The 14,842-nt window shown below is 37.2% G+C and overlaps 1 protein-coding gene across 1 annotated transcript; it reads right to left on the reverse strand.

Moving 5' to 3' along the window:
- Nucleotides 1-5,531: 5,531 nt before the first annotated feature.
- LOC149828958 (large ribosomal subunit protein eL31) lies at nucleotides 5,532-14,293 on the reverse strand. Its single transcript, XM_090017821.1, has 2 exons — nucleotides 14,137-14,293; nucleotides 5,532-6,066 (listed from the first exon to the last, which is right to left on the reverse strand). The coding sequence occupies exons 1-2, from the start codon at nucleotides 14,220-14,222 to the stop codon at nucleotides 5,787-5,789; spliced, it is 366 nt and encodes a 121-aa protein (XP_089873947.1). The 5' UTR covers nucleotides 14,223-14,293; the 3' UTR covers nucleotides 5,532-5,786.
- Between the last annotated feature and the right edge of the window lie 549 nt (nucleotides 14,294-14,842).

Raw genomic sequence — 14,842 nt, forward strand, 5'->3', positions numbered from 1 at the left:
CAGTTGTCTCCCAGGTCAAGTGCTTCAAGTGGGGAAAACCTAGACACTTCAAGAAAGATTGATGGAGTCAGAAAAACAACAATAATGAAAGAAATAACAAGAATCGCCAACAAAATGAGAGGTGAGATATAATCTATGTGATATCAGAATGCTCTTATGTAGACCAGGCACTTTCTAGATGGTGGGTAGACTCTAAGATGACACATCATATAGAAATGAGCAAGGAAAGGATGATAGACATAGTCGAGTATAAGCCTGGTGAACATCGGGTGTACATGGGCAATAACGCCTACTCTGATGTTATGGGTGTTGAGACTTATAGCATTGAAACTTCTAGAAACAATGTATTGTTGACTAATGTCCTGTTTGTACCATCTATGAGGCATAATTTAGTATCTGTCCCGGCCCTGGATGCCAAAGGTTTTGAAGTTAGATTTCTTTCAGGGAAAGTTACTATGGGAAAACATGGTTGAGTCCTATTTGATGAGATTTTTTATAAACATCATGGATTGTTCAAAATTGATGATTCTGATATGAATAAAAATTCTTCAATATCTATTTATATTGATGTTGTCTTTAATGTGGATGTAAATGTGTGACATCAAAGACTTGGACACATTAACTTAAAGAAGATAAAGAAACTTATTGAATTAAAAATAATACCTGACTTTAATGAATCTTCATTTCATAGATGTGAACCTTGTATTTATGAAAAAATGACAAGAAAATATTTCTCATATAATATTATTAGAACATCTAAATTATTGGAAATCATACACACTGACATTTATGGTCAAGAGGTCGAAAACCAACTTAGTATAAAAATTAAAGTTTTACGGCCTGATCGAAGAGGAAAATACACCTCAAATGAATTTGTTGTATATTGCAAAGCTAATGGGATCAGACCGCAAACTACAACTCCTGGCACACTTCAATAAAATAGTGTGGCTAAAAGACTTAATATGACTCTTTTTTATATGGTTAGATGTATGTTATCTAATGCTTCATTACCCAAATTATTTTGGAGAAAAGCAATATATACAACATATGTTTTAAATAGGGTTCATTGTAAGGCTATTGTCTCTACACCTTATAAATTATGGACAAGAAAAAAAACTAATCAAGCCACCTTCGTAGATGGGGTTCAGTAACTCATATAAAGGTTATAGAGCGATTTAGAAATAAACTTGATATCAGATCTATAAAGTGTATCTTTATTGGATATCCTAAAGGATCCAAAAGCTATAGATTTTACCACCCAGATAAGAGTTTAATCGAAAATAGAGATATTATCTTCTTGTAAGATCAAAATATGGAAGAAATCATTCATGAAATAAGCAGAGACGATCCTCTTGATGTTTATTATGACTATGATGACACGTAAGAACATTTAAGTAATGATGAACCCCCTGCAAACTCTCCATCTTCTTCTAATCAGTCTCAGGTTGGGCACAAAAGGTCGAGAGCTCCTCCGTCTTACTTAGATGACTATTATGTCTACCTATCGGAGAAACTATGTTATACTTTAGATATAGATGATATGGAAGATAACCTATTATATGATGAGGCAATAAACTCACGATAGTCAATAGACTGGGTAAAAGCTATGAACGAGAAAATTGAGTTCATTGAGAAAAACCAGGTCTAAGAATTGACTGATTTACCTGAGAAAAGGAAAGCCATTGGATGTAAATAGATTTAAAAAAAAAATTCAAGTCTGATGGTTGTATTGATAAATTTAAAGCAAGATTAGTTGCTAAAGGTTTTTTTTAGAAAAAAGGATTAGATTATGTTGACACATATTCCTCAGTTGCAAAGTTTTCCTCAATTAGAATAATACTTGCTATTGTAGCCCATTTTAATCTAGATTTGCATCAAATGGATGTTAAAACCACCTTTCTTAATGGTGAGCTTAAAAAAACCATATACATGAATCAACCTGAAGGTGATATAATAAAAGACAAAGAAGATAAAGTATATAGGTTGAAAAAATCCCTATACGGACTCAAACAATTAACACGTTAGTAATACTTAAAGTTTTATAAGGCAATTACATCATTAGGGTTTGTGGCAAATAAATTTGACCACTGTGTTTATGTCTGAAAAAGTGAGAGTAAATTTGTTATTCTCTCACTATATGTAGATGACATTTTTTTGACTGAAAACGATAATGATATGTTGTCAAAACCAAGTAATGGTTGAATTTTCAGTTCGAAATGAAAGACATGGGAGAAGCATCCTATGTTCTTGAAATTAAAATCACTCGAGATAGGAACTCAAAGCTTTTAAGTTTGAGTCAAAAAAGGTATATAAATCATATACTAAAAAAATTTAAAATGAATGATAGCAAGCATGTTGGGACACTTGTGGTAAAAGGTGTCAAAATGAGTAAGAATGATAGTCCTGGTGATGGACAAGAAAGGCTTAATGTCCTTTATGCACAAGCTATTGGAAGCATGATGTATGTTAGGTTATGCACAAGGCCTGATATCAGCTTTGCTATTAGCCTCGTTAGTCGCTACCAAAGTAATCCTGGTTGGCTTCACTGGCAAGCAGTAAAAAGAATATTTTGATATTTAAAAGGGATTATAAACTTGAAATTATGTTTTCAAGCTGATTCTTTAGAATTAACTGGGTATTCTGATGTTGACTTTGCAGGCAGCAGAGATGATAATAAATCAAGTTCTAGATATATTTTTTTCCTCGAAGGAAGTGCAGTTTCTTGGTCTTATAAGAAACAAGGATGCGCAGCTCAACATACTCAAGAAGCTGAATATATTGCATAAAATGCAGCTGCTATATTTGCCATTTGGATAAGCCATTTCATTAATGATTTGAAGCGGGATATAACCAATGGGCCAGTCCAAATTTATTGTGATAATCAGGTTGTCATCTCTCTTATGAAGAGTGGAGCGGATAATTCTAAAAGTAAACATATAATAGTAAAGTATAATTATATTCATGATATGAATGAAATCAAAGCCAGTTACTTAATACATCTGATATGATTGTTGATCCCTTGACAAAGGGCATATCAAATGAAATATTTTCGAAACATGTATCCTGTATGGGATTAAGATATGTCTAATAAAGACATATAGCTGAATGAGAAACTAAAGGATATAACTCATTCCAGGAATGTTAATGCAAATGAAATACTCCAATAGTGTGAGGTAAAATCCAGAATCATGATTAGTTTCTTATGGTCAAGTGGGAGATGTTGGTCATACGTGACCTCCGTGGCCATGTTTCATGGAGGGTCTCTCGCATTGAGGAGAGAGGTGGGCTCACTTTCTCTCCAACGTGTAAAACCGTCCAGAATAGAGCTTTATACAAAATGAAGCGTGCTTTATTTTGGATAAGCTCAGAACTGTTAAACGATTGCCAATTTTTTCTCTTTAGAGAGAAAATCAGCAAGTCCCACTTTACGCTGGGTTATCGGCTACCTAGGAGGGTGTAAATCTCCAGCAACTTTATCTCCCTTATATAAAAGGAGAGAGGGTTTACTCAGAACGAACCTGTGAAAGCAAATCCTCTCCTAAAGAAGACCGTATACATCCCTAACAGCTTCTTCATCTGCACACACATCAGTCTTGATCCTACATGAAGTGCCATTATTGATTTGCATAAATCTTGGTTATTCTGAATTCTAACTTGAGAAAACTGTATTTACATCGAATTTGTTTCATCTATTGTGCAATGAGTTTGAAAAATTGCAAACTCATGCTTGGTTAAATTATAATGCTCACTTGGAGGGGCCCAGTACATCTTGGATCAAACGGATACTGGGTCATGAATCATGATCAGCAGACAAAGAGAGAGCTCTGGTACTTGCACGAAAGAGGGGAAGAAAGCTATCAGAAAATGTACAACAATTTACATGTTTTAACAAAAAAACATTTGCAATTTCCCTCCAACATGACAGGGCAGTCATCTAATATTTTTTTATTTCTAGGCTTAAAAAATGCAAGAGATTCAATTCACACATCGTGGATTTTGCATGCATACAATATAAAATGGCAGTAAGAAAATCAACAAAAAGAATAATGTAACTTCTGAAAAAGTACATGTAACCTTACAGGTGGTGGCAAAAATCAACTCTTTCTAGCCCAGTAGATACAAAAATGCCTCCTTTCCATCTGCGAGTAAGAGATCCATCTGTGATTCAATAATAAAAACCCACTTGGCAGGAATGTCATCATCTTCATCATAGCAGACTAGAATTCCAACTGATTAGCATTTCTAGCTCTTATCTTGAAATTAGAATGAATGGCTAAAAGAATCAAGATTCTCAAACCATAACCAATAAGATCCCATAACACCTACTGCCACTTTGCCAGTTATAAAGTCCCTACTGTTCCACAACTATGAGTAGTTGCTAGCTTAAGAACGTATCTAGCAGTGTGTTGGGTCTTCTTAGCTGACATGCTTATACTTCCTAAGCTTTTTTGCTTGTCTGGAACTGATTTTCATGGTCCCAAGGGTTTCCTTCATAAATCCAATTCACATAACATAGTTCACCATTTCCTTGATATGTTATATTTGTTGAAAGGAACATGCATTTTTTATAATTGGCAACAGAACAACTCATGGCAGAGAGGTTCAGCAGTGTGGAAAGGTACTGCTAAATCTTTTGATCTTTTTATGCAATTTATTCAATCTTCTGCCCACAATTTTCCACAACAAATCCACACATGCCTGTTTAGAAGAAGGTGCTTCATGGTTTCCCAAACATGCCTTATGGAGTAGGGCCCTTCACCCAGAACCCCGTTCTTTGCATGGTTACTCCTAGCAATCTGGATCAATTCTTTAAGATCACATACAAAAAATGGGATGTCGCTTGGCCAATTGCTGCCCTATCTGTACATGTGATTTGGAAATGGCTACACATTTGCTTTGCTCATGCACTTTCTTCCTCTCTTCAGTATCACATGGCGGGATCTCTCTTTCAAGGTAGAACCGTTGGCCAGCTTCAGACAATTGGTTTTAGGCTCGGACAAAATTAATCGAACTAAAAAGTGGTGTGCTGCATCGAAATGGTGGCTATTGTCTGCATGGTGGTGTGTTTGGCAGATCCACGTTGACCTAAACAAACTTTAGCAGAGAGGCCCGCAGCTGTGGCTTGGAGTCTAAGATGATTAAATGTCATACTTACATTGCTGTTTAAAACTCTTGTTTTGTCAAGAGCTTACACATTCGATCCCAACTGGTTTGCAAGTTTGGATCCAAATACAGTTTTTCTTTTTATTTATATCCTGAACCGAGACCAGAGATACGGTCGCTGTCCTGGTGATGTAAAACTCAGACTTCGCCTTTCAGAAAAAAAAAACAGCAGCTCCACTTGTTTGGTAGGAGCTGTTACTGCAGGTAAACTTGTGTTTGGACCTTGCAAGTTCAAATCCCAATGGTCTGCCTAACACCAGCTTGCCTATAAAAAAAAGAGTTGCCTCAGGTTTCGAAACCGCGACATCCTATCAACCCTTGTGGGCTGTTGATAACAGTATAAGAGCGTGTATGTAACAAACAAGAAATGGTTGCCAACGACCCAAGAAAAGTTATCACATTTGGGTTATGTTCGAAAGATGCATTAAGACAAGGAAAATACCATACATTAACCCAAAGTTCAAACTACTAAGGATTATATGTAGGCAAAATTCTGATAAACAAAATAACTAAATGTTTAAAATATCCAATAATATGGTGCTTATGAAATTTTTCTGAACGACTCAAAACACTGCCGCTTTTCTGTAATGCTGAAGTACCTAGTTAAGTGAAAAGTGTGGAGTTCAATCGCCTTCCTCAACAACCTTGGTCCCCAACCCTCTCAATCCTTCAGGAGGGATCTCTGCCACCGTGACCAGTGAGTAGAGCTCTTCTTTAGCATCTTCCTCGTCGTTCCTCTTGCGTGAAATCTGCACTCGCACCCGCCTAGGCACACTTCGGATCCCACGACTCCATATGTGCTTGTTAAGCTTCACATCCACTCTCACATCTGTGGTCCCCATTGCCTTCTGTGCGAATTTCCTGATCTCTTTGATAGCTTTGGGAGCCATCTTCTTAAAAGTGCTGTTAAGAAACCATGAGTCATTTATGGTATTCCAAAAAACAAAATACTCCTTTCCTTGATAATGAAATCAAATACATGGAAAGAAAAATGAAAAAATAGACAAAAGAATAAAAAGGAAAAGTGACACCCATTTTAACAATTGTTGCAGAAAAATATGAAAGCAGGAAAAAGTTAAATTTAAAAGCTAAAGGGAACTTGCACTTTCTGAGGGATGGACAAGGCTGTCAAATTATCATTGAAAAGGATCTTCTGTAAATCCCAACAGTAAGTTTTTCGTTTCTTGAAGGAAACTCCAATATTGCCTATTGATCTCCATATTTAAAATCTTCAACTTAATAAATAGTAATACACAGGTTATTGAAAAACCACTTATAAAAGCTCAGTTAATACAGAGTAGAGTAACAGATTGCAGCCTATGAATGAAAATCCAAACTCTCAACGCTTCAAATGAAAATGAAAAATAACATTCAACAGAGCCTCAGGAAAGAAGAAATACAACAAATCATACACAGGAAAATACGTGTCCTTCAAATGCAAGTTATAGTGATTAGAGGATGAAAAGGGACGCAGTAAAACAGAGAAGTTATCAAAACTTTGCAGGGCAGAGGCAGCCTACAGCAGAGCAAGTTGCCATTGATAGGTATTGATTCACAGGATCCTAGGAACTGTTTTACATCAGGGGTGTCAATCAAATGCACATAAAGCCAGAGCTTAACTTTTCAACAGGGCCATCTGTGCACGGAGATTTCCAGTGCATAGTTCCCCATAGCATATTTGAGAGCATGAAGAGAAGCGGATAATAACAACAATGGACGGATGACATATGAAACACAGGGAATCTAGGTTTTGACAATGGGAGGGATTATGCCAATAAGCTCCACTAAACAGTTCACGGTCACACAGTCTACAGGACCAGCCAGCAAAGCACAAGCTTGTTTGCATGTCAGATTGAGGTCATCAGCAAACCAGTTTACCAAAATTAACAAACTCAGATTCTCATATTCAAACTCTCTCTCTCTCCAAAATTAACAAACTCAGATTCTCATATTCAAACTCTCTCTCTCTCTCTCTCTCTCTCTCTCTCTCTCTCTCTCTCTCTCTCTCTCTCTCTCTCTCTATATATATATATATATATATATATATATACATATATAAAACTCCGCTTGTGTATAACTGTTTAGTTATACACTGCTAGTCCCAAGCCCGGATAAAGGAGGAGGGTTGTGGTAGGCCAGTGACAGCCAGCATAAAAACTTAGTCATACCCTATGAATATGAACCAATATGAGAATTTCATTGGGGTGTTCCCTACTGAGTGACGCACTGTACTCTATAGGCCCAGAGGCAGTGATAAATGGGCAAGGGTTGCTAGGTCGTCGCCCGGAAGCGACGCGTCACACCGGCGCCCGGGTGTAGTGTCAAATAGGCAAGGGTTCCCTCACTTTGTTGGATGGGTGGGGGCAAAGAAGTTAGTCCAAGACCATAAAATTAGGTTAGCCACTTGAAACATAGGGTCTTTAACTGGTAAGTTGGTAGAGTTAGTAGATGTTATGTGCAGGAGAAAGATTGATATTTTATGTCTACAAGAGACCCAATGGGTAGGTGAGAAAGCAAAAGCGATAGAACCTTGGGGATATAAGATTTGGTATACAGGAATAAATAGGAATAGGAATGGAGTAGAGATTGTTATGAATCGTGAGTTTATAGATAATGTAGTTGAGGTCCGTTTTACTTATTAAATTAGTATTAGATACAGATATTATTAATATTATTAGTGTTTATGCACCTTATGTAGGTTTAGATGATTCCATTAAGCGTCAATTTTGGGAAGATTTAGATGGAGTAGTACAAGGGATATCTTATGGAGAAAAGATTTCCATCGGCGGTGACTTTAATGGACATGTAGGCATTAGTAGGGATGGATTTGAGAGTATCCATAAAGGCTATGGTATAGGAGAAATAAACGAAAGTGGAGAAAGGATTTTAGATTTTGGTTTGTCCTATGATATGATCTTAGCAAACACTTGGTTTAGAACGATGGAGTCTCACCTAGTAACATTTAAAAGTGAGGTTAATACGAGTCAGATAGATTTTTTCCTACTTAGAAAAAGAGATAGGGGTTGTTGCATCGATTGTAAGGTTATATCGGGAGAAAGTGTAGTTACACAACATAGAGCCTTAATTTTAAATCTTAGAATTAGACAATGTCGCAAAAAGGATAGACATAGGATAGATCCTAAAATTAAGTGGTGGGCACTGAAAAGAGCTAAACAAGGAATGTTTGTAGAGCAGGTAGTTAAGGAAGCTGATTAGTGTCTCGAGGAGGATTCAGAATCAATGTGGAATAAGATAGCGGGTGGCATGAGAAAGGTGGCTAAGGAGGTATTGGGTGAGTCTAAAGGCAATGCACCGCTAGGTAAGGTTACATCATGGTGGAACGAGGATGTCAAATTCGCTATTAAGGTTAAAAGAGAGTGTTATAGAAATTTAAGTAAGAGTCATGATAATGAAAATTTGGAGAAGTATATGATAGCAAAGAAGGAAGCTAAAAAAGTAGTTTGAAACGCGAGGGATAAGGTATATAAGGAGGTTTATGACAAGTTGGATACCAAAGAGGGCAAGAAGGATATTTATAGGCTTGCAAAGATGAGAGATAAGAAATCGAGGGATCTGGGTATGGTTAGATGTATCAAAGATGAAACGCAAAGGGTTTTAGTCAAAGATGAGGAGATTAAGGAAAGATGAAAATATTATTTTGATAAGCTATTTAATTGAAGCCATGCTCAGGATCTTGGAGACTTCTCCATTCCTTTTCATGAGATGAATCGTGACTTCATGCGCAAGATTCAAAAGAAAGAAATTGCAAAGGCTTTGAAGAAAATTAAATCAAGAAGGGCAGTTAGCCCAAATGGTATACCTATCGAGTCTTGGAAATGCTTGGGAGAGAAAGGTTTAGAATGGTTGACAAATCTTTTTAACAAGATTTGGCAGACAAATAAGATGCCTAATGAGTGGAGGAAGAGTACTTTGGTGCCTCTATATAAGAATAAGGGTGATATACAAGATTGCACAAACTATCGTGGTATAAAACTCATGAGTCATACTATGAAACTTTGGGAGAGGGTGATTGAATCTAGGTTGAGGAAGGTTGTCATGATATCGGAGAATCAATTTGGTTTTATGCCTAGAAGATCAACTATGGAAGCTATACATCTTAGACAACTTATTGAGAAAAATAGAGAGGAACAAAGATTTGCATATGGTTTTTATTGATTTGGAGAAGACATACGATGGAGTACCTAGGGACGTTTTCTGGTGGACAATGATGAAGAAAGGTGTTTCTCTCAAGTACATTAGTATAATTAAAGATATGTATGAAGGAGTAGTAACCAATGTCCACACTTGTGGAGGGGTGACAACCAATTTTCCTATAACGGTTGGGTTACATCAAGGATCTGCTTTAAGCCCTTTCCTATTTGCTATAGTGATGGATGAGCTTAAGAGATCAATTCAAGAAAATGTGTTGTGGCGTATGTTGTTTGTTGATGATATTGTTTTGATTGATGAGTCTAGAGCTGGGGTTAATGCTAAGTTAGAATTATGGAGACAGACATTGAAAGCAAGAGGTTTTAAGTTGAGTAAGAGTAAGACAGAATATATGGAATGTCGGTTTAGTAAGCAACGAAGTAGTGATAGGAGTGTAGTGAAGCTTGGTGAGCAAGAAATACCGGTGGATGATTGTTTCAAATATTTGGGATATATCCTTCAAAAGTATGGAGAAATAGATGGAGATGTAAATCATAGGATAAAGGTTGGGTGGATGAAATGGAAAAGTGCAACTGGAGTGTTGTGCGATCGTAGAATGCCATTGCGGTTGAAGGGAAAGTTTTATAGGACGACTATTAGGCCCGCTTTACTATATGGTATGGAATGTTGCGCTGCCAAGAGACATCATATTAAAAAAATAAATGTAGCTGAGATGCGTATGCTTAGATGGATGTGTGAAAATACAATAAAAGATAAGATTCGAAACGAGGAGATACATAAGAAGTTAGGTGTTGCACCCATTGAAAATAAGATGAGAGAGAATCGTTTACGGTGGTTTGGACATATTCGATGAAGGCCTAATGATGCTCCAGTTAGAAGGATGGAGAAATGGAAAAATATATTAGTTAAAAGAGGTCGGGGTAGGCCTAGGAAGACATGGATGAAGATGATAGGAAAGGATATGAATGCTTTGAACCTCACCAAGGACATGGCATTGGATAAAAATGATTGGAGGAGAAGGATTCATGTGGAAGACCCAAAATGATTTTCTTTTTTGATTCATATCGCTGACTCCAATTGTTTTGGGATGAAGGCGTAGTTGTTGTTGTTGTTTGTTGTATATATATAATATATATATATATATGTGAAGTAGGGTTTTTCTTCACAAGAAAGTCTTTAACTTCTATGTTTTTCACCATCCACTAACCACATTCATGAATGTGCTATACAACTATAAACCTGCAAATAATAAATTGAATAGTACCTCTCTCTCTCACATATATATATAGCAAGAGAGTAATGGGTCTGTGCTAAACCAATTTGGTGCTAAACCGCATGCTAAATGGATTTTTCAGCCTGTCTGGTGCTTTTTATGCAGTTTCGGCCTTATAAATGTGTTGGGCATAGTCGATTTACTAAGATTCCACACTTGAATCATGTCTTTTCGATGAAAAATGTTTGGAGCCTAAAAAACTTACAAAGATTTTGGACAGTTGATTTTTAGAACTTTATAAAAAACCACCTGTGTTGGAATCAAACGCTTCAAGAGTTGATCCCTATAAAATCAAGTACATAGATCACATCTTTACGGTCAGAATTTATAAATAAAATGAAAAAAGCCCAAAAAACCTATTTAGCATGTTGTTAAGCACCAAATGGGTTTAGCACCGACCCATTACTCTAAGAAGCTTATTAGATAGGTGGGAAGCTGGGTTCCTGGAAACTCACTTTGAAAGGGCAGAACTTGATGAGAACTTTGATTCCCCCACGCTTCTCCTATACTTTTCAAACACTTCATCCATTCTTCTTATATGTTCTCTTACTCAACTTTTCATGTTTTTATGTGTTTTCTCTCACTCTTCTCACTCACTTTCATGTGCTTTCTCCAAATTGGTAGTCATCATTTTTAAATTTTGTTAAAAATTTAATTCTTACACTAAAAAATTATGAAATTTAATATTAGTCACTTTTATTTTAGTTGTTATTTGTGCTTCATTTTGATTCCCATTCAATTCTTATATGTTTTTTATTTCTCGATTCCCGCTTCCTATACATTTAAAAATGCATCGCTTCTCACTTCCCGTATTGTTTCCCGCTTCCGCTTCCTAATATGACAACCTTGACATATATATATATATATATAGAGAGAGAGAGAGAGATATCAGATCGTCCTATTACGACCACAAGCAGGTCTTTTGGTGCTTGAAAATCAATGGCCAAGATTTTAGGTTTTCTTCTTGAGAAGAAGTTAATGGAAAAAGGAAGAAAAGCTTCCAATGTACAGGCATAAAAAATAAAAACTTGACGTCACTGAAAATTAAAACATGAAAATAGAAGTATTTTGAAATATAGCAAAAGCATCATGACATTTTCAAATCTCAGGTGATGCTTATGAATGTCCTGAACTCCTCCAACAATCAACAATGCTGTTCATGCAGTGAGAGCATACCATGACTGCAGTAACTAAAGAAAACTATGCATCAAGATGTGTTTATGAACGACCCATTTCTCCAAAGGCTTAAATTTTTGAAACACCAATGAGACAAAGCTTCCTCAGAGAGGGGATGACAATCTTTGAAGATAAGCAAGCCTTTGACAAAGATGTACCTTTCCCATGGAGTAGGTGATAAAGTTCAGCATGACCACAGAACAAGATTATTGTGACTTGCCCAAAAAAATATAACTTCCAGAAAAATCCTGTCTAAACTCTAAAGCATCAAGGTTGATGCTGACCTGGTTAAGGATGAATAGCAAAGAAGAATGAGAACATGGTTGATGCAATTATGATCAAAATGACCAATTGTCCTGTTACTAGGCATGATCTTTTCAAAATGGTTAAGCTATCCCACAAAAATAGTGATAACCTCAGAATGTATGGCAGACATACAATTATGCGCTTTTCAAACAGTACAGCAAAAAATCGACAGATCAACATGTCATAATAAACTCCTATAAAGTGAAAAACCTCCAATCAGGATGATCACACATGGTCCAGATCATAGCACTAGGAAACTCATATTACACTAGTGGTTAAGCAACTCTAGCCAAGGAAAACACATGCATGAAAACAAGGAAAATCATATTTACAAAGTTCCCTACTTTGGGCAGTAATCTGTGACCAATGATATGAAGTTTTAAGTTTACCAGAATCACTTTTTCATAAAATCATTGTTACCCTGGTATACTGGGGTGTTTGAGCCGTGGTGGCTACAATCAGCAACCAGTGAACGTGGTATCCATGGGACAAAACAGAAACAGGCTACTAGCCAGATATAAATGCATCAAAAACACCAGAAGTTGTAAAATCTCAAAAGTAGATCCCCCATGTGGTCGACGCATTATGAATTGGCTCCAGCAAGCTTGATAGTTCTTAACTCACATGTCTTTGACTTGGTACATCTTGTATGACTATGACACCACGGAATCCATAAGGCAGTTATAGAATACTGCCTGCCAACTAGAAAAGTAGTCCTAGCATGATGTCAACTTCAAAAAGATATACTAACAAAGTTTTTGACTCTAGTGCATCTTATTCATAACATTCAGAAACAAATTTTCAATTAAAACTTCCTGGAGACATTTAAGAGGTCTACCACTTGAACAGGTTGCCCTAAAGCTAAAAAACAATCTTGGAATCTAACTTTGGGCATGCAACACGACCCAGATTAAGGGAATAGCATGCCAAAGCCAATGTCTGCATATCTAAAGAATGGTAACTAGAATACCATAACACAGGACCAGGCTAAGAAGTTGTTTCGGCTCAGTGGTCAGTCATGGCCAGCGTTTAGGCCTTCTTGCCACAACTTAGTATAAAATCACCTCATAACTCAAATTTCACAAATAATTTACTTGATTTGATATTCTTCCTCTCATTGGCACATTTTTTTAAGAAAATTGGTTCTAAAAACATTGGGTAAGAGAGATGACATAAAGAAGGATTAGGTTCCAACACTTGGGAAACTGGGCTTTGGTTATGCTACACACACAAGGGCCAGAGGGCGACATGCATTGATCTTAACGATCAGGCTGTTGGAATGGTATTACCCCTCCTCCATCTTAATTCCCTTGACGAGTCTTAAAAAGAGATTGGAGTTCCTATGATTGGGATTTTCTCCCTCCCAGGCCTCGAGCCTATTCTCTTGGTGATCTCACATTTAACTCATCCGGTAGGGATGATCCTTTCTCAATACTTAGAAGGTTGATAGCTGTATTGACATGCACCGCAGAGATACGTCTGATAGATGACCGATCACGGCAACTGCCTGATGAAAAGAGGTGCCTCCAGAGTCCAGAGGGCATCTCGAAGAGGCATGGCTGCAATCAAGGATAACCACCAAAAATACAGGGTCTCATCTTGAACCACAAGAGAAGGTTCACCTGAGATCCATCCTACCATTCTATCTTAAAACACACAAGAAGGTTCATCTGAGATACATCATACCATTCTTTGAGTTCTAAATCAGGTTATTTACTCCATTCGCAGCGCCAATAATCATTTTTACAAAATCTCACCAAAACCAACCGATGCTTCTTAGCTTCCAAATACACCCACAAGAAAAACAGATGTGATGCAATACAACCGTGTTCGCTACAACATGATCGAGAACCAGAACAACAGAGGCAACCATAAATTTACGCAAATTCATCACTCTCCCCCAAATTCATTCTCACCAAAACAATGCAAAAGTTAATCACTTTAACAAAGAAAAACAAGCAACACTGCATTCGATCAGCCACAGGAAAATTCTACGCCTAATGTAATTGGACAGACATTCTAAAGACAGAGAGAGAGAGAGAGGGCACCATCCATGGAGACGCTTGTGGAGGTTAATGGTGTACTCTCTGGTAACCACCTCCTCCCTCCTTCCCTTCCCTCCCTTCTCCACCATGGCTGCTGCGGCTGCTCCTCCTCCTCTTCTCCAAAAACCCTAACCCTAAGTTTGCCATTCGTCGCCCAAACAAACTTATACAAAAAGGGGACAGTACTTAAACATTAGTCCCACGGTTTCTGTAATATAACGGGAATGTCCTTGTTTTATCGGAGTACATTCATACCCTATACCTAGCGTTATATAACAACGTTTAGCCCTAACTTTACTTTGCCGTGTCTCTCATTGTTTTAAATACGTCTATAACAAACATTCACGAGGGTATTCACGGGATATGCAAAACTCCATTTCAGCTTTGCAACTACACGGATCGGACTCGGGTTGGATGCTGGTCGGGAATATTAGGATTCAGAGACGGACTTGGTCCGGAAGGATGATCCAATTGGGCTATAAAGCCTGATCGGATATGGATTAAAATGTAATCGGATGGGTTTTTGAGTTGGATTGGGGTTTGCGCCTGTATAACGCAGATGTATTAAAGTATTTGGTTGTATTTGTCACACACTTACTTTTATCAATAAGTCAGTGTGGCGCGATGATCCTTCCTTACTGTCGCAAGCCTCTCTATCACTGGCATAGAATGTTTCGCAAACCCGCGACGCACCAAGCTAGCTAGCCTA

This window comes from Nuphar pumila, chromosome 9 (assembly GCF_984573655.1).
Source record: "Nuphar pumila chromosome 9, dmNupPumi1.hap1.1, whole genome shotgun sequence".
Taxonomy (NCBI): domain Eukaryota; kingdom Viridiplantae; phylum Streptophyta; class Magnoliopsida; order Nymphaeales; family Nymphaeaceae; genus Nuphar; species Nuphar pumila.